The sequence below is a fragment of the Epinephelus moara genome, chromosome 9 (genome assembly GCF_006386435.1).
Source record: "Epinephelus moara isolate mb chromosome 9, YSFRI_EMoa_1.0, whole genome shotgun sequence".
Taxonomy (NCBI): domain Eukaryota; kingdom Metazoa; phylum Chordata; class Actinopteri; order Perciformes; family Serranidae; genus Epinephelus; species Epinephelus moara.
In genome coordinates, this window is record NC_065514.1 from 17,593,900 (window position 1) to 17,616,005 (window position 22,106).

The 22,106-nt window shown below is 41.1% G+C and overlaps 1 protein-coding gene across 1 annotated transcript in view; it reads right to left on the minus strand.

Annotated features, from left to right (window-relative positions):
- Nucleotides 1–879: 879 nt before the first annotated feature.
- The window catches only part of npdc1a (neural proliferation, differentiation and control, 1a), a 37,373-nt gene continuing 16,146 nt past the window's right edge, over nt 880–22,106 (minus strand). The window contains exons 2-9 of the mRNA XM_050053538.1: nt 21,281–21,430; nt 6,769–6,882; nt 6,318–6,545; nt 5,786–5,852; nt 2,589–2,679; nt 2,345–2,424; nt 2,086–2,185; nt 880–1,994 (exon numbers count right to left, since the gene is read on the minus strand). Of these exons, the coding sequence (XP_049909495.1) occupies nt 1,923–1,994; nt 2,086–2,185; nt 2,345–2,424; nt 2,589–2,679; nt 5,786–5,852; nt 6,318–6,545; nt 6,769–6,882; nt 21,281–21,430 (902 nt within the window). The 3' untranslated portion in view covers nt 880–1,922. The remainder of the gene's footprint in view (nt 1,995–2,085; nt 2,186–2,344; nt 2,425–2,588; nt 2,680–5,785; nt 5,853–6,317; nt 6,546–6,768; nt 6,883–21,280; nt 21,431–22,106) is intronic.

Genomic DNA, 22,106 nt, shown 5'->3' on the forward strand with positions numbered 1-22,106 from the left:
TAATATGAGTACAGTTAACCCCTAACCCCTTTATGTTTTATTTTGTTTTACTTTAACAAATTTTAAGTGCTGACCATGAGCCACAATGTCCAGCATTTGGACCCTTGTTGCACCTCTCTTGCGTTGGCTGCCGAAATCAGGTCAGTTCTTTTGGCCTGATTGAGGGGCATCTTTCGTGCAGAGTCTCAGCTGAGTCAAGCAACTGGAAATGGCCTGACTTTTTTCTGCCAGCATTCCAAGTTTGGGCCGTTGTTGGGCCAGCTCATTTTTGACAACAGTCATAATGGCAGTCGGCAGCCGGAATCGGGCCAGTTTATTTGGCCTGATTCAAGGGCATCATTCATGCCAAGTCTCAGCTGTCGTATTCCTTACAGTGTGCCGAGTTTGGGCCAGTGCTGGGCTGATCATTTTTGACAACAGCCCAGTGATGGCAGAGTTGGCAGCCGGAATCGGACCAGTTTACTTGGCCTGTTTCTGGGACCTCTTTCATGCTGAGTCTTAGCTGATTCAGGCAACTGGATGCAGCTCAACTTAATTCTTCCAGTGTGTTGAGTTTGGGCCAACACTGGGCCAGGTCATTTTTGACAACAGCCCAGTGATGGCAGTGTCAGCAGCCGCAATTCAGCCCGATTCTGGGACCCCATTCATGCCGAGTCTCAGCCCAGTCAGGCAACAGGACGCAGCCCGACTTATTTCTTCCAGCCTGCAGAGTTTGGGCCGATGCTGGGCCAGCTCATTTTGGCTAAGTGGGCTTCCTTATTTCTTGTCATTTTGCCTCCATTTCCAGTAAAGGCTTTAAATACCCCAAAATGTACACAGTAAAACAACTTAATATTAAGTGTATATCATGAGAAGCACAGAAGGAAAAGGGTAAACAAATTCATTTTCACATGTGGTAAAAACTTTTAATTCCAATCCTTGGTCTGCATGTACAAATATCTATAAAAAGTGAACACATTCACTCTTTGTATGTACATTTTGCAGCACGAAGTTAACTTGGGACCGACAGGAGGACAGAGAGGAAAGAGGGACAATACAAGATAGTGATATTTACCACCTACACATCCATCAGTATAGTCCTTCACCAAAGCGTCATTCAAGTGCTCAAGGGTCACTTTTACTGTAAATTCCCTCCCCCAGCGACGGGATGCATACACACAGGAGGCAGAATAATTCATCAAAGCATTGCCATGATTCAAAAACAGTACAGTCAAACCATGCAAACAGACATCATCAAGTACTTCATTTTCATATATATATATATTTATATATACTTATATTCTATAATATTAAAATCTTTATGTGCAGTTTATATGACAAGGGATAAAATTAGCAACACGAACGGTAACATTTCCAATGCTAAACCTTGTGTTGTGTCAGGGAGTCTTTTCACAGAGGTATCACAGAGGTCTGATTTTAAACATTTCCTGGGTTTCTGTCAGGAATGTGGTTTAGCCTCTAAACTATGCATGACAAAACAAGGAGAGGGCACCTATTTCTCAACTTATGTATGTGTGTGGGTTGTTTACATGTCTGCTATTGGATCACATTCTTTGGAAATAGCTGCAGAAATCAAGGAGAGTAACAAAAGAGGAGAGGGAAATCTTAATTAAGAGTCTGACATATAGACAGGAAAAACACATATAGGGATGACTCTCAAATCGTCATGTTAAAAGACAGAAACGCTTCAAATCAGTGACAGAAATAAATTAACAAGAAACCGATGTACATTTGTCGTATTAAAAGCTGATACAGTAAAGGGCTAAGAAGAAAACAATCATTTTTATCACCTCAGCCTCTGCCAGGATCCTCAATTTCTATGCATGCAGTGTGAGATCAAGTGGTTTCTTCCAAATAAATGGCCGTGTGTGTGTGTGTGTGTGTGTGTGTGTGTGTGTGTGTGTGTGTGTGTGTGTCAGCATTCACTTGTGATTCCCCTGATAATGTAAAGTTGAGTCATCAAAGAGAGGGTTCTTCACTTCCATCTCCCCCGTCTGTCAAGGAGAAAAGGAAATTGATTTTCAGTCATAAAACATCAGAAATGACTGGTTTTGCGCGCGCGTGTGCGTGTGTGTGTCTACCCACCGGTGCAAGTCCAGGGCACTCATATACTGTAAAGTCTCCACCCACTTCCTCCTCATCTGATGTGACCTCTGTGTCAGTGACTTTCTGTTCAGGTTTGTTTCTGCAGAAGGGGGAAAAAAAAAACCGCACTTGAGTTAAGGCAAAGAGGTCATAAGGTCAGAGGATGTGGCTGAAAAGTCCACATTAAATCTCGAGAGATCAAAAAAAAGGGGGAAAGGAGGGAGTGGCAGAGAATGTGGTAAAACAGAGAACAACTTACTTTCCCATTGAGAGCATCTGCTGTTTTTGATGTTGGTAGTGATACATTTGAGCACTTTGAGCCAGAGTCTTATCTCCCATCTGAGAACACAGCAGAAGCAGAAAGTGTGGATGTTTGTGAAACAGAGCCTTCGGTTCACAGTTCACTATCGCATCTTGCGGTTAACGCACGAGAAGAAGTGAGAAATGGAAACAAAGCAAGTGCTAACAATGGCAGTTGCATGAAGGAAGAACTGTGCACTTACTGAGGTACCGTTGGCTGTGGCAGCGGGCACGCCTGTCCCTCCGAAAGCGGGGTAGTCTACCTTCTGAGCCAGACGCGAGTCTTTCTGCATCCTGTGGGGGACATTGTGAATCTGAGTCTCCTGCAGCACTGAGGGCTGTTTCTTGCCTCTGGTATCAAGACATCCTTTAAATTGAGCTCACAGCTAATGATACGTGAACAGCAAATGGGAGTGGGCTTTGATTTTAAGGGTCAAACAAGTGTTATCAATATGTATAAATTATAAAAATCATGATTTTAAATAACCAACATGACCTAAAATTGACTGACTGATCCACCACTAAATTACCACTGTTATACTTAAAGGGTAACTTTGATATTTTTCAACCTGGACCCTGTTTTCCCTTGTTTTTGTGTCTGAGCGACTAATGGAGGCAACGATTTATGGAACTGGTTTAGTTTTGAGCAAGATGCAAAACTGGCTGCTGTAACCACTCAGGGCATTTGTGCACCATCAAGTTACATCCACAATAAGTGCTTGTTTTGCCACTGACAGGCTCAGATTATTATTATAAGTGTCTGCCAACATTATGGAAAGGATCCCGACAGAGATAGACCTCTTTGTTAAAGAGTAAGACCCTTTTTGTCTAACCTCAAACAGCCCTGAATTCGCTGTTAGCAAACCAACCAGACTTCATTTAAATAAATAAACAGTAATTTTAGTGTGTATAGAGGCAGCATGTTTTCACACCTTCCTGGGTGAATTAAGGGTTAATTTCAACCAAATCAAAGTTGCAGTCTGTTGGAACAGTGATAAAATATGTGCTACGACAGTTTGTGAGTTTTATTTTATTTCTGTCGACTTTGAATGAAGTGTGTTTTACGATGACAAAATTACTGTTTATTTTAATGGAGTCTGGTTGGACCGGTGATAGTGATTTTTTAGGCTGTAGCTAATTTAACAAAAAGGATGTTACACATCCACCTCTGTAGGGATTTCTTTCCAAATACTTCAGGGCCTGTCAGTGGCAAAAACAAGCACTTTTAAGCCTCGTTTCCACCAAGCAGTCCGATACAGTTCAGTTCAGTTTGGTACACTTTTTTTCCATTTCCACTGTGAAACGTTGTGGATAGTACCGATGGAACCGTTCTGTACCATCCCCATTTTTGGTCCCCCTCTGTTGGGGTACCTAGCACACAGATCTGGTACTAAAAGGTGGAGCTGTGAACACTGCAGTCTGTTGTTTGGTCAATAGAGGACGATCGCTCTGTTCAGGGCTGAGTTGTGGCTAGTTTTATGGAACCATGAATCATACTGTGGTACTGAGTCTTACATATATTAGTAAACTATAACTATAATATGAAATTATTAGGGATGCACCAAAATGAAAATTTGTGGCCGAAGCCGAATAATATTAAGCGCTTGGCCGAATACCGAATATCGTTGTTTAGTTTTTCATTAGTTTTTGCAGATGAACCCCCTCCAGATTAGTGTTGTCACGGTACCAAAACTGGGACCCACGGTACGATACCAATGAAAATATCATAGTTCTGAGTAGTATCACGATACCACAGCGAAAATGAGGCAGATGTGCCTTTTGTCATTTATAAAAAGATAAATCACTTTTCTATAAAACAGCAATGATATTTCAATGGAATAAATTACTTACTGACTTATTCATACTTCAAAAACAGCATCAATAAGTGATTAACATAGGGGGGATCAAAATAAATAAAAATCAACCAGCCACCCTCCTCCCCTGACAAGTCCCTTCATAAGTAAAGAACAGTCTCTAAAGTGCGGTGAGGTTTGTGGGCCGTGAACGGCTCGTTTCTCCTCTGACACATCACATACCTGTGTTCGGCTGGCTGGTACCTGGCTGTTCAGGTACTTCTGGGCAGTCATGACGCCAAGAAGAGGATATTATTGGAGCCGACTTCTCCGTCACCGGTAACGTTAAGCCGATGGCCGCCGTAATTGACAGGAATGCATTACTGTCTGTGTCTGTGACCCTCGTTCAACCCACAACCGATGGGATTCGCCTTTCGTTTCTGCTGCTGGTTGAAATCTGTAGGCTGCTCGCACAGCGTGCTGAATGATTTAAGCCTATTTTGCTCGCTCAAAACTATTTTTAGTCGCAAATGTGAGTGCCGTGAGGGACGGATCGCCACACTGCCGACATTTTACTCTGCTTGTCAAGGCACGCTGTTTGATTGCGTTATCAAAACACGCCGCTATTATTTGGCCTTGCTTTTAACTTATTCCACTGAATACCGAATGTGTGTTTTTTTGCAATATTCGGCCGAATATATTCGGTTACCGAATATTCGGTGCATCCCTAGAAATTATGTTTTGCTGCTTCTTGCAGCAGCTGTAGACTAAGAAAAAAATAACTTAAATTCACTGGGCCGACTGTTGGTGACTTTATAGGTGGAACATTTACTTGTAATGTTATTCAATGCATGAACTAACATCGTGAATCCATCAACACACCTTAAATTTCAATATGACAACTTTGACCATTGTCTCTCTTGGATGACACAGTCTTTAACTAATGAGTGGATCTTCAAAAGAGGCTCTCACTACAGCCTGTTCTGCTTTGTGCTGAAAATGTCAGCATACAACCCCGTTCTGTGGACGATAAACAAGGTGCAGACTTCCATCTATGTCACCGGTGATGAGGAAATATAGTGAGTGCTGGACGGAGCAGTGAGTGACAAAAACTCTGCCCACATTTAAGGATACTGTTTGCGGTGGAAACACCGAATGGACCTAAGGTCTAGGTACCATGTCTGAAGGGTTAATTTTGGTTCCAGAGGTACCATACCAAAAGTATTTGTTGGAAATGAAGCTTTAGTGGATGTAAATTGACGGTGCAAAACTGCCTGTTAACGTCAGTCACGTTGCAGCCTGTTGCCGCTGCCACTGCTGCTGGCTGCAGCTCTCTTGCTCAATACTGGACCAATTTCCAAAATTGTTGCCTTCATTAGTTTTTGGCAGAAATATGATGGAAAAATAAGATCCAGCTTGAAAAACACTGCAGTTACTCTGCAGTAATTGACTTCATGTGGTTTATTATGCAATTAAATCTGACTGTAACAAACTCAGATTGGTCTTTGTATTACTATCCATTTGCTTTAGAGAATTTACTCAACAACTATAAGACACACTTAAGGCTTTCTGTTGTGTTACTAATGAATACAGGTGCTCGGACTCACTTGACGTAACAGACGGTTGCCAGGATCACTGCCACAGTGCCGACCGCCACACACAGTGAGATCATAACTGCAGATTGATACAAAGTGGAAAGGAAAGGGGAACAGAGAATGTTAAGGAGTAAATCATGAGTGATTGAGTGGGAGCTAGATCACAATCCTGCTGAGACTTTTTTAATGGGTGCTAAATATGATTATATCATAGCTCATTTGATCATTATGAGTTGTTAAGGTCATCTTGTGTAAAATGATAATTGACGTGATAAAGGATGAAAAGAATTGACTGTTATGTTGGGAAAAATGGAGAAAAAAGTGATAACATCTTGCTGGCAAACATTAGTAGACACTAAACTGCTCAATGAAAAAATTAGGCTGGCAAAATGACACAAATTCTAACATGTAATTAGATTAGATTTCCATCAGTCATCTATTTATATCAGCATCTTGTACCAGCACTGAACTCTTTATCAGGCTTTCATTTCCTGGGTGTAGTAAAGACTTCTGGTCTGTGCTGAGGAAATGAAATCATACTCACTGACAACAACTTTGTCATTTTTGGATGCTGGCACAGCGATAGGACCAACTCGGCCCTCCGCTCCAGTGGCCCCTGGCCCGGGAGTTGCTGTGGCAGGAGGGGCAGAAACTGCAGGAGCTGCAGTGGTGGCATTCTGAGTTTCAGATAAGAGACGATTCTGGCTTTGTTGTTTGTGTTCGGAGGCATCTGTCTTGCTTTTGTTAGCATCTGTCGGGGAGGTGTCTACAGCTGGAGAGATTGAGGAAGACAAACCAAAGCTACCATGAGAGAAAATCACAATATCTGATGGAGGTGATTGACAATTATAGAACATGTGGGGAGAAAATTAATAATCATTCTCTATACAAGAGAACCAGCCCTCAGGCATGAATAAATCCCACATCTTTTTACTCAAAACAGGAAGTGATATGTTGGTTAACTTCTGCCTCATGATTGCTCTCAGGGCTCTTACCAGGATGTTTGGATTGCTTTCTTGGTGGTTTGATCTCTGTTATTTCCTGTTTTTCGATGACAGAATGAAGGTAATCAATCTCTTCATCCAGGTCAGGGTAGACTCTCATTTTGCCTGAGAAACAGAAAACAATCAAAGTATCACTCATTAACTCAACTTCAATGATCTTGAAGCTAAAATACATTTTAAAAGGCAACAGGAAATCCAGATTTCATGTGACAAAGGGCCTCTAAATATAAACAAGGCACCTTCATTCATATACATAACATACTTATTAGTTAGTAACCATGAATGGTAACTTCATATGCATCACAAGCACAGTTACGAGGCCTAAACACCTACTGTATGACCGAGGTTCCCACAATAATAAACATTTAGCCACAACAACATCATCTGAATCTTAAAACAGAGGAGTATGTTTTTTCTTCAGGGGTGTACTTAGTGATTCTTTGATTTTAAACAAGATATTTTTTATTGGTAATTCAAAAAAGATGTACAGAGTATTAATAAAGAGACACAGACCCAATAAGTACAAAAAGATAACCCCACCCACCCTTCAACCCAGGAACAAACAAACAGAGAGAGCCAGACCAGTCAAAGGAAATCTAACAGACAACAAAGAAAATTAAGAATAAATAAAAGCTAATGAATAAATAAATAAATAATAATTTAAAAAATATGTATGAAAAAAATTAAAAAAAGGGAAAAGATGACGACAAATTAATTAACTTGTATGACATAAGTGGGGGAGTATAGCATGTTTCATTATCTGAATTTTTTTTTAAATGGTTGCCAGGTGGCAAAGAAGCGTGAAGTTGATCCTTTAATAAAACAACAATGATACACAACATCCTTGATCCAATGTCCAAATGTTGGAGGTGAAGAGTCCTTCCATTCACATAGGATGAGCCTTCTGGCCAGACGTGTACTTAGTGATTCTTTTCTGTATCTTATTATATTCATTTATCTGCTGATTATTTTATCGGTTAATAATTTGATTTCAAAAATCTGAGGAAAGTGGTGCAAAATATCCAAATATTATTCATTTTACTATTACATTAGAGAAAGAAAACCCCAAAATAATAGTCTCATATAAAATGACTCCCTCTCAATGATAACTTATGACCCACTAGAAATGTGTGGTGGTGTATTTTTCTGCAGAGACTCTGCACTCTGCCTGTTTTGTTTTAATTTCTTCTTATTTGCCGTGTACAGCCCACAGGTGAGGTCGGACCCAAGTGCCAGACCGTAGGATGCCCAAATCCAAGAGGAAGCTACTAATATTGCGGACACAGCACCACAAAAATTGCAAAAATTGGAAAAACTGGGGCTGACTTTATTTTAACTTTCCCTGGCAATACTGTAATCAAACATAGCAGACAATTCCTCCATGGTATCTCTTTAAAGATTAAAAGATTATCATATTAGTAGCAGATTTACCTTCTGCCAGTCTACTAATCAGCTCTAATTTTCTTAGTTTTTGTCCCTATTCATGTCCAATAAGCTTGAGGTTGGGCTTTTCAGAGTCTGGAGAACATAATTTTAGCATCTCTCCACAGATAATGTCTAACTAATGTGTGTAAGACAGGGAGACTGAGAGCACACGCATATGGTTTCGGCATGTATACATGTGTTTGCCTCTGAAGTGATGGACAGGGAGTGTGCCCTTGTGTGTTGTTTGTTTGTGGACTGTTAAAAAAAAGAGACAATGCTAAACTGTTGTTAACAGCCCATGAGGCCAGACAGTGAGCCGCATTCCTGCAGCACTGCCGAGGTGTCCAGGGCGACCAGGGCCGATAGTGTGTGTGTGGCCGGGGGAGGAAGCACCGCAGGGGGCCGGAGCAATCAGCCAAACATTGGCTTCACTGGGCTTCAGTTGCTACAGTCACAATAGATCCCATAGCTCGCTGCTAATGGTGGTGATCAAAGTGCTATTTCCCTCTATAAAGTTACCCTGCTATATATCAAATATCAAATTAGAGGTATTTGAACTCAGAGCTGGAGAGAAGGCAAGTTATGAGAGAAGAAGTTGAGACTAATAATAGCGCTAAAGCAAAGTTAGCAGATGACCCATTCATCATCTTTTCCTGTGTTATGTACAGTTGGTTTGATTTCCATCCATGTAGGAACCAGTGCAAAGAAATAAATGACCATCTTCCAGCCAGAATCTATCTTCACAAATGTGTTATTACACACTTCTGCCAGCATCTACATCACATTAATGATTACAGTGTCACTTTCTCTACAGAAGGCCGGCCATCTGGCTGAGCTAATGTGTATGATATGACATGCCAGCACTTTCACTGCCTGCTTTGTTACTTTCTTACCCCCCTCGACTAATGGCCATTTAGTGCACTCCATTGGCGGTGTCTGTGGAGGCAGGACGCACCATCTGTACTTTGCAGGTGGTTGGGAGCTCCAAGTGTGCCCATGTGCTCCGCGGGGAGCATGTGGTGGCAACACAGGTTTCAATTTTAGAGGAGATTCTAAAAAAGATCTGCTATTCATTGGTGGTATTTCGAAAGGAGACGGTCCTCTTCCAAAAACTGACCCCGTAGGTTTGTAGAAGAAACTTATAACAAGCCATATTTATGCTTATTGTTAGGCAGGAACCTTTGGTGGTCGTAGTAATTCTGCTTGGAGCAAAGACGGAAGAAACAGAATGTAGTATAAAGAGCGATAAAGTCCGCATAGGTGGATGGATGGGTCAAACAAACGCAGGACTTTGAGAGTGTCGTTTGTGTATTGTGTGAAACCAAAAGTCAATATTGGGTTATTTTAATGTCAAATACCGTTGCTTGGGGTTGGTAGTCAGACCAAACCACTGACCCAAAGCGTACGTATTTGACAACCTGGGAATGAGACTCAACAACTTCGGAGAACGAGATAGCTGTGTGCTCGAGGACCGTCTTTATCATATGATACTCAAGAAAAAAACGCAGGTGCTCTTGAAGAAAATGGTTTGGCACATGGGAAGAAAAAATGAACTCCAGGAACAGATGCATTTGAATGAAGTTAAAAAGCCTTTATTTCAATTTTTTACATGCACATTTTTGATATTTGGTTAGTAGTAATTTTTCATTTTTGGTACAGGTTTTTTTTAAATGCTTGTGGAGGCATTTTAACTTTCAAAATGGCTTCTCATTGTAATCCATTACTGTCACCCACCGGCGCTCATTTATTAATCAAGATTGGGTGACACCCCCTACCAAGCTTAGAAAATGTTTGCTTGACTCTTGTCCATCCTTTTGCACCCTGATGAAGACCATAGAGTCGATACCGGTCGGGGTTTTAATGTAAGCAGCCATGTTTTTGAATTAAAGATCTTTTAACCTGCTAAACCTGAGTGCCTGAAGTTAATTTTTTCTTCCCAATAAACTAACTTCCTCCAGAGTTACATACAGCACCTTAAACAAATATGAGTTAACTTATGTAATATACTTAACTAACGTCATGTACACAACGCAAGTAACTTAAAACACAACAAACGCACTTATTTTCACCCAGACCATCGTTTCCTAATCCTTGAAAATTAGTTTTAGTGCCTAAACCTCACCAAACTGTGACCGTTTCGCAACATTACAAAATAAACATGTTTAAACCTGCTCCCATTAAGGGCCCTACTTTTGGAGATGGCAGCTCATCCTTGCTTCCAATTTTTCCCAGCGATCACTCGCAGTAGCCCAAAAACCATTTCCCCACAGATGACCATTATAAAAGATATGTCTGTAAAACTGCTGGCAAAACACCTCGAACTGCAAACAAGGTTAATTATGACTCTTTCTATTATCAATTTTTGATCCACAGAGGTTTTAAAGTTGTAAAAGCTTACCTTGAGCCAAGAGAAGCGATTTAAAAATCCACTACAGTATCACAATGCAAAGGCTAAAAGTCGAGCAGTCCAGTATCTAGATCCAATAATACATCCATAGTTGCATTAAAGGGTAGGCCCACATATGTGGTCGTATGGGTTTGGGGACATCTTGTTCCAAAGCATGGGCTGATTTATAACCTGCAGGGAAATGTTTAAACACTCTCAGGAGCACCTAGCTTGAAGTTAAAGGTGGTGATTGTGTGTATGTGTGTGGTTTGTCACACACTGACTAAGCACGCACACCTCTCCTTGTGTAAGAGAGTTTTGTCACCGGCTTGATAATGACCCATAACCTCTTGAGAGGCACCCAGGGGGCAGCTGGGTACAACAAACAAACACTAAACAGCTCAACAGGGATCGAAGGTCTCACACACATCTGTGCTGGTCTATGTTCCCACTTGAAAACCCATTCACATTTCTTCCTCCCCCCCAAACCACATGCGTGCACACACACGCTCTCTCTTCCTGCCCCCTCCTGTCCTTGTTTAAAAACTCTAAATAGGACAGATTTCAGTTTTTGCTTGACATTTGTGGGGAAATTACAAAATGTACTGTGGTTATATTACACAGTATAACACTAAAGCACAACAGAAAGAAAACCTCAACTCTGGAGAGCCTAAAAGCCTTCAAATGAATCTTTATTTTACACCAAAACAAATAAACCAGGCAAAATATCTGTCATCAGTCTTTTGTGGGATTGACGTGTCATTTCAGTGCTACAACAAAGCACTTCCTTAATTTCAAACTATGAAACTACCAGTCTGTGACATGACCATGCTGAGTTCTTGGAAGGGACAGTTGTAAGTGATCAGGTGCCTCCCCATTCACAGTGGGCATGTCCTCAGTCCTGTATGCATCACTGAATTATACTCAGAGTGTCCTGCTGCCCTCTAGTGGTACATTTAATACATGGAGTACGGAGGAAGACAGGCAGAAGACTACAGGTAGTTCATTATTAAGTGCTCTGAAACCAGACTATTGACTGACTTGACAGCTCACAAAGTTTAAACAGAAACTTCTATCTACTTTATTAGATTGTCTATTTTTAGTATCAGGGAGTGGCGCACAGTTAAAATGTATTTTTTGCCCGTGAAATCTAAAGTCGGTAAGGTAGCCTACCTTGTCATCATGGCAGTGAGTCACACTCCCACCTGCTATAAAAACTTAGTCACAGCTGACTGCAGAGCTTTGGGTAAATATTGGAAAAATGTTACATCGTTCTAACCTTCAGTAAATAGTCCAACCTGTCTTTCATCTATTTAAAAATGAATACACCTCGCAATGGAAACGATTCCAAGTCTGCAGAAAAAGACGGACAGATTTTTACCCCTTTGATGACCCTCAAAACTATATTTTCACTTCAAAAATCTGCAGTAATGTAACAGCCTTGATCTGTTGATAGATTTACAGCCATGTCTATGTGCCAGTGAGTCTCCTTTCTTTCTTTTTCCCTTTTTCACTTTAATTACTTTAATAAAAAAGTGCTACTGTCATCGATTGCAGGTGTAGATGGCATCAAATCTGCAGAAGCAATCACCTTCCTCGTCTCCATGTGCCTACATCAGCAGCTCTAAATTGTTTCTGCTGTTACCCCTCTTGCTAATATGTGGTGCAGGTTGGAGAGAAAGTGTAGGTCCAGAACTGCAGGTGTGAAACTGGAGTTACTGCTAAATGTGAAGTATCAGTGAAGACAATCTAAACTTTGAACAGATTCCTGCATTTTGATGCTCTATAAGCATTACAGCATGCAGTTACAATGTGTGACTGTTTACAACGGCAAAGACTGTAATATTGTGAGATTCATTGTACAAAGTGGAATAGAGGTGTGTGTATGTGTAATTTATTCATTTATTTACACAAACATGATGAAAGACTTAGATATTAACAGATTTTCAAGAAGGTGGTTGAAGGAATGAAAGAGGTAGGCTGTGTTTACATGGTTGAACAATTCTGCGACCGGTGGGAAAACTGGCCTAAAGAAGCAAAATGGTTCTTTTACTTCTCCATATTTTAAATTGACAAACAACAAGCTAGAGCATATTTATCAGAGTATGCACGGCTGCATGTAAACAGTAATATAAATGGAATATTAATTTTCATTAGCCATGTAAACAGCTTAGTAGGAATATTTTTGGAATAAGAGCAAAAAACTGAATATTTTGTGCAAGTCATCATAGTCGGTGTCATTTATTCTGATGTTATTTAAACAGATTTTTACACCAACCTGTGTTTTTCTCTTTATCGATACAAACGTATGTACTGCTTTGTGCTTTTTTTTCTACTGATGCTTCCTGTTTGCACTATCCTTCTGCTGCTGTAATGTTGCAAATTTCCCCACTCTAGGAATAAAGGATTATTTCTGTGAATATCTGAAACTGCATTGTTTCCAATAGTAATTACAAGTGTCGATATCTGACATGTCTTTTTTTTCTGGTCATACTGTGTATTTTGGATATTCAAAATTACATTATGGATATCTGGAATGTCGTTTTTGTTTGGGGGGGGGTTATCTAAATTGAAATTATGATGAGTAACAACTGGATTGTAGATATCTAAAATGGGATTTTTATGGAATTATACGATCAAAAATGCAGTTGTAGATATGTGAAATCAAACCCCTAGTACACACAAACGGAAACACTGACGTCCATTTTCCATGGAAGAACGTCATTGTGGATATCTAAAATGTTTGTTTTGACTCGGCAGAATTGAATTTTGACTAGTACAATTAAAGTTGTACATATCTTGAAACAGAATTTCTACTAAGAATGTTATTGTGGAAATCTTAGTTACCATTCTGACAGGTGACTATACAATTCTGACTAAAAGAAATGCTTTTTTTGGATATCTAAAATGTTATTACAGATGGGAGTGTGGTTCAAAATGTTAAAACAGCATGACATGAGTGTTCTAAGCTCGTGTTACCAAAGTAAACTGCTGCGGGATATTTGTTCATGTTGTGTGCCACTCTAACAGCTGTTTGAGTGTCTCGGTCTTTACAGGTTTTTGGCTGCTCTATTCTGTATTATTAACGTGGAAATATATAAACATTCATACACAAAAAGCGGGAACAAAGAGAGTCGAATATAACCCTATGAGTGGATGTAAGAGAAAATGAGTCTGTAAAAGCACTGGGCTACATGGAGACAGCTCAGCCTTTAAACATACACAATTTGACTGCATTTAAAGAATACATACTATTTACAGTCTATTTGAGCAGCCTCTGAACAAAGGATGTGCTTCCAGGCATACTGTATGTTTACCAATGGCAGTGCACGCCTCCATGTCAAATACAAGCCGGTCCTACTTGCAATAAAAAGTGCTGCCTGCCTCGCTTGTTCTCCTACTGTGAGCTTCCATCCTCTCTGAATTGAATGTGTGAAATATTTGACATTTTTGACTCATTATAAAGTGATTTCCAGTCAATACAAATGCAGACTAACATCGAATTTCTGCCACTTAAAGGCAGTCAAACTGACCAACAAGTGCAAGGCCACAGATGTATAATAATGTATGAAAGAGAAGCACTGATATGATAATTTTAATGCAAGATATGTAAGTAGGGCGTGTGATTCAGAGGACAGGAAGTTAGAAAGACTTCATAGCAGTAAACGATGTAGTGTTGGTACAGTGAGTGGAGCAGGGTCATAGTGAGGATAAGAGCGAGCTAAACACTAGCCCTGCTGTCAATAATTATAAAGTGTACTCCTACAGTTTCTTTGATAATTAATTTGTTGATTTAATTGAAAATAACTGGAAAAAAAACATTATTTTTGTCTCTCAACCAAGACGCAACATCTGATTATCTGAGACCCCAGAAGGCAGCAGAGGCAGTGTGGAGGTCATGGTGGGTTAGTAGCATAGACTATATAAAAATAATGGCTGTAGCCACCATAGAGTGCTCTAATGATGACGCTTTAAACCCGGAAATGAGTTAGCATTTTACCACTTCTGGGTCCCTCGTCATGAACTCAGTCTTTTGGGTTTTTGGTTAGACGCCTGAAATAAGGTCTGTGGTTAACACAAGTGTAAGGGACTTTTTCGTTCTGTTCTGTGACATAATATATGTCAGTAAATCTCCCACTTGTGAATTTTGTAGCTATTGTGCGTCTTAAAAAAGGCAGATGCTGACAAGTGGCTAAATGAGACTGCAAAGCGTCATCACGACGAACGCGGCTTCACGGTCTCGCTGTGGCAGGGATGTTAGGTCACGCGAACATGGTGTAGTTTGTTTATAGCCCAACATTAGGTATTTACTTCTGGTGATTACTCTTCAAAAATCATAAAAGTGGAATTAATTTGTGAACATGATCTTGCTGAACAAAACATTTGTTTGCCACAAAGCTCATTTTCCGCAATGAGCCAAAAACAAATGGAAAAATCCAGCTGGCTTTTTGACAAGGGAACCAGGGCAATGCTAACTTCCACATCAGCCTACAGAAAAAAACCTCATCCCTGGAGCACTCTATGACGACACCCAGGATGCCGGGACGTCATAGTTTCCCTAATTTGTGGACATTTTCAGTAGCTGTTCTTTTTATTTGAGTTATCTGCCAACTGCTAGCAGCTGCTTTTTAAATCTCCAGTCGGTTGGTTGCACGCATAACATATCATCAAAATGTAACACACAGACGCAGATTTGGTGCTGTTACTGCCTCCGCTGCCAGCTTTAAGACAAGACAACTTTGTCCCCCCATTCTGTCATCGTACCTTTTATACACAGCGGAGGAGCAGAATAATGGAGAGACATTTCGGCCCTCAACAGGAAGTGTAAAAGGGGCTATAGACTGTGGTGATGCCTAGCAGACAGCCTGTCACTTAAAGCAGCCACAACTTTAATCATGCATCACTTTAAGCCTGATAAAATTTAGACAGGTGAGTTCTATAAAAAGCCATCCTCTGTACAGATGTCATAAATGGACAAATTAGCTACAGAAAGCAAAACTGTTTTTCGTACCAGGCTGCAAACATGTTTATTTCTACTGTATTATATTTCTACTTAACATGGGGGTCTATGAGGATTGACGTGATTCTGGAGCAAGCCTCAAGTAGTGGCCATTTGAGGAACTGAAGTTTCAGTCCTGGAGGTTGTCACTTAAGCCTAGTTCACATTACACGATTTTCACCCTGATTTTGCATTGCGGAGACTATTGTAATCTTTTGAGTGTTCATACCTGGCAACATGTGTTTCTGTCATCGGGAGTCTCACCAAATGCGTTACGACCTGTGTGTGCACACCACAAGATTTCTCCACCGAGCCCTCGCCGACAGAGCCCCAGATAACGCAGCGACATCACCAAACTATGTTTTTTAACTTGGAGACGACACATCGTAAAGGCATGGATATTCTTCCCAGTGTTGAATCAGATCTGCCTCCAGGGCCTGGGTCCAAACACAACGTGCTCCCCGTGATCCTGTGGACGCCGCCATTGTTATTGTTGCTTGCCGGCTTGTCAGTGTTGCCAGATCTTGGGAGAAAAACAAACAACCAGGGCTATGGAAGCAAGCCCAAAACAAGCAACTATCATGCGTTTAAATAACTTATTAGACGGATATATATAGAGAAAGGCGACGTTTAGAGAGCAAGCCCAAATAAACAACTCCACTTTAGAAACAAGCAAAAGGTTGCAGCAAATAAGTGGACCTGGCAAGTGGCAACCTTGCGGCTTGTCCTCCTCACATTTCTTCCGTCCTCCTGCGTGCTGACGTGGGACGTATCCCGCCTTTCATTGGCTGATGCTCTTTGTCAGTCGTGTCAGACTTCTTCAGTTTTCTAGCATGCCAGATATCCAGTCCCAGTCGCAGAGGAGGGGGCGACTTGCTCGTAGGCTTGTTCACATATGAGGACTCTTTGTGGCAGACTATCTGCTGACTCACCTCCGACCCAAGGTGGCTCTCAAGATCCTCTGCGACGTCAAAATCGCAGTGAATATCGTGTAATGTGAACTAGGCTTTAGGTAGTCGGTGGTAACACAGTCTTATAGTAGTAGCTATATTAATCCTTACACACTACTTTTCTATAGCCAGGGAAGCCACAGCAGGAGGAGAGTGACGAGCCAAAGTCCTGGGTGGTGTAAATGAAGGATGACGGCAGTATCTTGAACCAACTGGACTGCACTTCATCCTGCCACTCTTGTACCTACTCAGCAGTCTCAGCATCTAATTCTCACAAAACGTGTAACTTTTTAAAAGCTGCTTTATGATATTATTGTGATGATTCTTGAAAACTGTAGAAAAGTTGAAACTTCAGCCATGATGCAGAGCCAGTGAGTCAGCTTGCTGGTGATGATGCGATGTGGAAATTGGGAATTGAATTGGAAGAACAACACTTTATGACGCAAACTGTGCTCGCTGACAAAACAAAGGTTCGGTTGTGAGTGCGTGTGTTAGTGAGTGAGGCAAATAAATGAAAAAGAGAGCAAATTAACTCACTTATACTGAGGGGGGTGCAGACAAAATCGTGTGTCAGAATTTCTGTTTTGATGATGTGTATTTTTCATGCTTCAGCAAGCGTCCAAATTTTAGATAATCAGTTGTTTAGTCCTGAAATCACAGCCATCAAATTTCCTCTGATGTGACAGAGTGACTACAGAAGTGTAATTTGCAGTCAGTAATGCTGCCAAACTACCAAGGCTCAGCTGGACTGCAGCTCGTTATTGTGTTATGATGCATTAAGAGATGTGGCTGCCCCCGAAAAACACCAAATAAACCAAATGTGTTATATTTAGGGGAGTGAAATTACAGTAATTTCATCTGTTCATCTCAACATTTTGTGTGTTTCTGTGTCCACGTTTGCATGGGAGTGTGAAAAAAGAGGCAGAGTCGGTCTTCCATGTGGATTACTGTGTCCTGTGGTCTCTTGGGGGTTTATGTAACCACAAGGGAGCTTAGCCGAGGCCTACGATATGCTGGATTCACAACACACACACACTCATAAACAACAGCATCACATATGAGACTCAATCCAAAGTCCATAACTTATCAGGCTTTATCATCATATGAATGTGCAGCATTAAAAAACAGCCTCTCCTCTTCTGCATGATGTGACCTTTCTCTTCAAAACATCCACACACTCATCTCCTCCTCACGTTTACTTCTCTTTCTGATGCCGCCGCCAATAATTCCGAGCCAAGTTTGTATCCTCTCCTGCCGCAGACCCATCTAAATTATTAAGCCTGCAGAGAGCACACACGTGCCCACCGACAGGCATAAATACACACACAGTGACAACACATACACACACAAATGTGCAGAGACAGCCAGCGCGCTCAAATATACACAACATGTTTCAATTTCGCTCTCTAATTTCTGTGGCGCCTTCTCGAAACACGGGTGTGCGTGCCAGCAGTGCGAAGTCGTGCCATGGAAATCAGAAAAATAAGATTTATTTTTGCAGCTTGGCTCTCTTATTGAATGACATTAGATTCAGTGATGGAGATGAAGGGCAAAGGAGGGAGAGAGGGAGAGAAAGAGGCATGTCGACTAAGTGATTAAAGCCGCCAGTGCGGGGGTGGTGCATGTGTGTGTATGTGTGTGTTGCAGACACAGCAGGGGCAGGGGCGGATTAAAAAACACAGAGGATCAGACCGCACCACAGTCGTCACAGATATGCATGGGAGATGAAGGGAGAACAAAGACCACAACAAGAAAGTTGAGAGAGAGGAGAGCTGGACCAGAAAAGAGTGAATTGGAGGAGAGAGGAATAAAGCGATCAAACTAAGATTGACAGGGGAGGAGAAGGGAAGCGCAGAATCAATAGGCAACTGAGAGAAAGAGGTGGAGTGGAAGAAAGATGTAGGCAACAGGATACAGAGATCAACTGAGAATAAAAGAGGCAGTGACAAAGAATGAATGTGGAGTGAAGATGTTCAGGAAAGCAGAGAAAGAATGGCAGCAAGTCTGTCGGTACGTCTACATGCACTCTTGTTTTAACTGTCATTTGAGACGTCAGCAGGGGAACTGAGGTTGTAATTAGCCGGTATTAATCAATCCTCAGTTTACTCTTGTCAAGCCTAATCTATTCTGCCTTTTTATTCAGCAAACACATAAGTCATAAAGTGTATTTGTTTGCAGGATTATTTTCCTGGACTAATTGCTTTGTCCATGAAAAGTGGTGTCTTTGAGTTCCTTGTTTTGTTTGCTCAACTGTCCTAAATCCAAAGAGATCCAGGACACAATGAAGACAAAACTGAAGTAATGCTTAATAATCTGGGGAAATTAACTCCCTGAATCCGAAGTTACAAGTTTTGGTGTGAACCTAGATTCAGATCTAAGCTTCAAGTCTCATGTTAACAAGGTGACGAAAACATCATTTTTCCACCACATAAACATCGCTAAGGTACGAGCATTTCTAAATGAAAAAGATGCTGAGAAACTGATTCATGCCCTTTCTACTGGCTTCCCAAAAAACACCACAGAGAACTCTGCAGCTCGGGTATTAACCAGAAACAAGAGGACAGAGCACATCAGGACAGTCTGAGCTGCTCTGCACTGACTTCCTGTTACATTCAGAATTGATTTTAAGCTCCTCCTCCTTGTGTACAAAGCCCTACATAGGCTGGGACTGAGCTACATTGCTACGAACTATTTGCCTCCAAGAACACTGCGATCATCTGCTGCTGGTATATTAGAGGTTCCCAGCAACAGCCGGAAGAAAATCGACACTGCAGCCTTTGTCAGTCACGCCCCAAAGCTATGAAACACACTACCTATAGATATCAGGGAAGCTAGCTCGCTAAATATTTTAAAAAGAAAGCTAAAAAGCTATCGGTTCATTTTAGCCTTTAACTAGCCCTGACTTCCTGACACAGGTCTGAAACTTTTTCTTTTTACGCTTTTACTTTCTATTTATGCTTCACGCTGCTGCAACTCTTTTAAAATCTTACTTGATTTGATGATTCATAGTTTTACAACTCAGTTAATCCATGTTTTAAACTCTTTTAAATGTCTTTTTATATTGAATTGCCTTGTCTGCTTTATGTCTGTTTTCATGTGAAGCACTCAGGTCTCATACTGTCCTTATTGTAGAGGCAGTTTGGGCTGCATTTTGTGTATGAAAGGTGCTATATAAATAAAGTTTATTATTATTATTATTATTATTATTATTATTATTATTATTATTATTATTAATGCTATACGGTAAAGAAAAGCATCAAATCTTCACAAGCTGGAACCAGAGAATTCTGGACATATTTGCTTGAAAATTAATGTAAAGATATAATGTGTAACTTTTCCGCATTAAAATGTCAAAAAACGACTTGAAATATGCAACATATTTTTTTGAGTTGTGTACTTAGAGTGTCCCAAATGTTTCCAGAGAAATCTGTTATGTTAATGAAGGACACATCATTTGGCTGCTGTTGCCTGCGAGTAGTGGCACATTCCCTTTGCTCATGCATCAGAGCTGTGGTTGTCTGCCAGGAGCTCTCATTAATGGACTTTTTATCCAGTTTTAAGCCACTTTTTTTTTAATTAAATTTTGGTCGTTTTTAACTGGATGGAGGATTTTAGTCATCAGACGTCTGGATTTTAAGTTACCAGAGAAACGAGCCAAGCAAACGTTAGCAGCCGCTCAGCATCAGAGAAACACTGATATTTAACATGAAGCTGCTTTATTCAGTGTTTTTAGTGGTTTAAATCACCAGGTCTGTTTTGGTGTTTTGGTGAGGACGAAACCTTTGTGGATAATTTGGCTACCCATAAGAACTGCATGGGAAACATAGAGAGGAGGAGGAGGCCTGTGCGGATATTTCGGCTCAATGAACAAAGATGAATCCTAACAGGGATAAACTGACTGCAATAACTGCTCTGTATTCTGGTATTGTTTTTGACTGGTGGCAAAAAAATAACATATTGCACATTTAAATCTTGGGTCAAACATACGGCCAGGGGCCAGAACCGGTGCGCTAAAGGCTCCAATCTGGCCCACTGGATGACTTTGTACACCTGATATTGATGCAGTTGTGAAGGCTAAGAGTGTCAGTTTTTAACAGTGAGTATACTTCATGTAAAACGCTGCCTCAGAGGCTTCTCCACCCTGACCAGAATACAGCTCTCTGAAATTACAATGAATACTTATTGTGGTCAGAAGATACTGAACATTAAAAAAGGGGGAAAATTTTGAGGGGTTGTTATGTATAGGTTATTATGTAACAGTTTTACTGTCCAGCCCACTGGAGATCTAACTGGGCTGTATGTGGCCCCTGAACTAAAATGAATTTGACACCCTGTTTTAAATGATTAACTGTTCATTGTCCTCTCAGCTCTAATTTGAACAGAAGTAATGCTTGTGTTAAGATGTGCTGGACAAGGACAACGACTTAAATTGTTCCCAGACATCATTCTTGTCTCCCTGACAAAGTGCATAATTTTAAGTTATAGAAAAATTCACCCCCTGTACCGTAGTTATCATGAATGGGAGGATAAGCTATAGAGACCAAAATCGTCTTTTGTACCAGGCTGTAAACATGTTTATTTCTACTGTTACGTCAGTGGAGGACAGATTTATTTTGGAGTCAGCCTCAAGTGGACATTTGAGGAACTGCAGTTTCAGTCTTGGATGTTACCACTTGATCTCATCGTAGTGAATGCAAAACTGCACGGGTCTGTTTGTGTGTGAGATGTTTCTATTATTCTTACCATGCCGATGGTGCCTCTTCCTCTCCACGCAGCGTCCTTCCTCGTTCTCCTCCAATGGGAAGAGGCAGCTGCCACAGCGGGAGGAGCCCAATGTGCAGAAGCGGCGTCCCTCTCTGGCACAGTCTATACGGGAAGGGCACTTACTGTGAGCTGAGTGAGAGAAAGAGTGACAGCAGCTTCATTAGTATCCAAAGCACACTGCTGTGATGCAGAAATCATGCTTTTTAAGAGGCAGTTAAATACCAGTCTTCAGGAGTACTATAAAAATGCTCTCAATAAGAGATGCTTCAACTTTACAACCGACACTGCTTTCATTAGTGGATGTGTGAGCTCTCCAGTTTCATTCAGAGAGAAGACATCTGCCCTCGAACATGATGTCAGAGTTACATCACAGCATCACTCAGTTTTTTAAGAAAGTTTTTAGCATTTTCTGTACCTCGTCATGGCTTCTACATGGGGGAGGTTTGCCAGAAAGGACAGGAATGTTTGGACAGTAAGAAAAGTGCATTTTCAGCATGTCACAATGTGGTGAGCCCCACCTGTTTGATAATCTGAGTCAGGTTAAACCAAAGTAAAGAGTGATCTACAGCTGCCTGCCCGCAATCGGGTTAGATAATCAGTTGGCCTGATTACTGGTGGTTTGAAACAAAAACACAACACACACACACACACACACACACACACACAAAGGAAGAAGTGGGTTACAGAACCACAGCAGGTGCGTTTGGTAGCAGAGGGCAGGTGGAGCACTGGGGCGCTATTAGAGTGGATAATGAGCCCGGCAGAGCTGCACAGCGGGCCAGCTAAAGGTGAACGGCACAGTGGG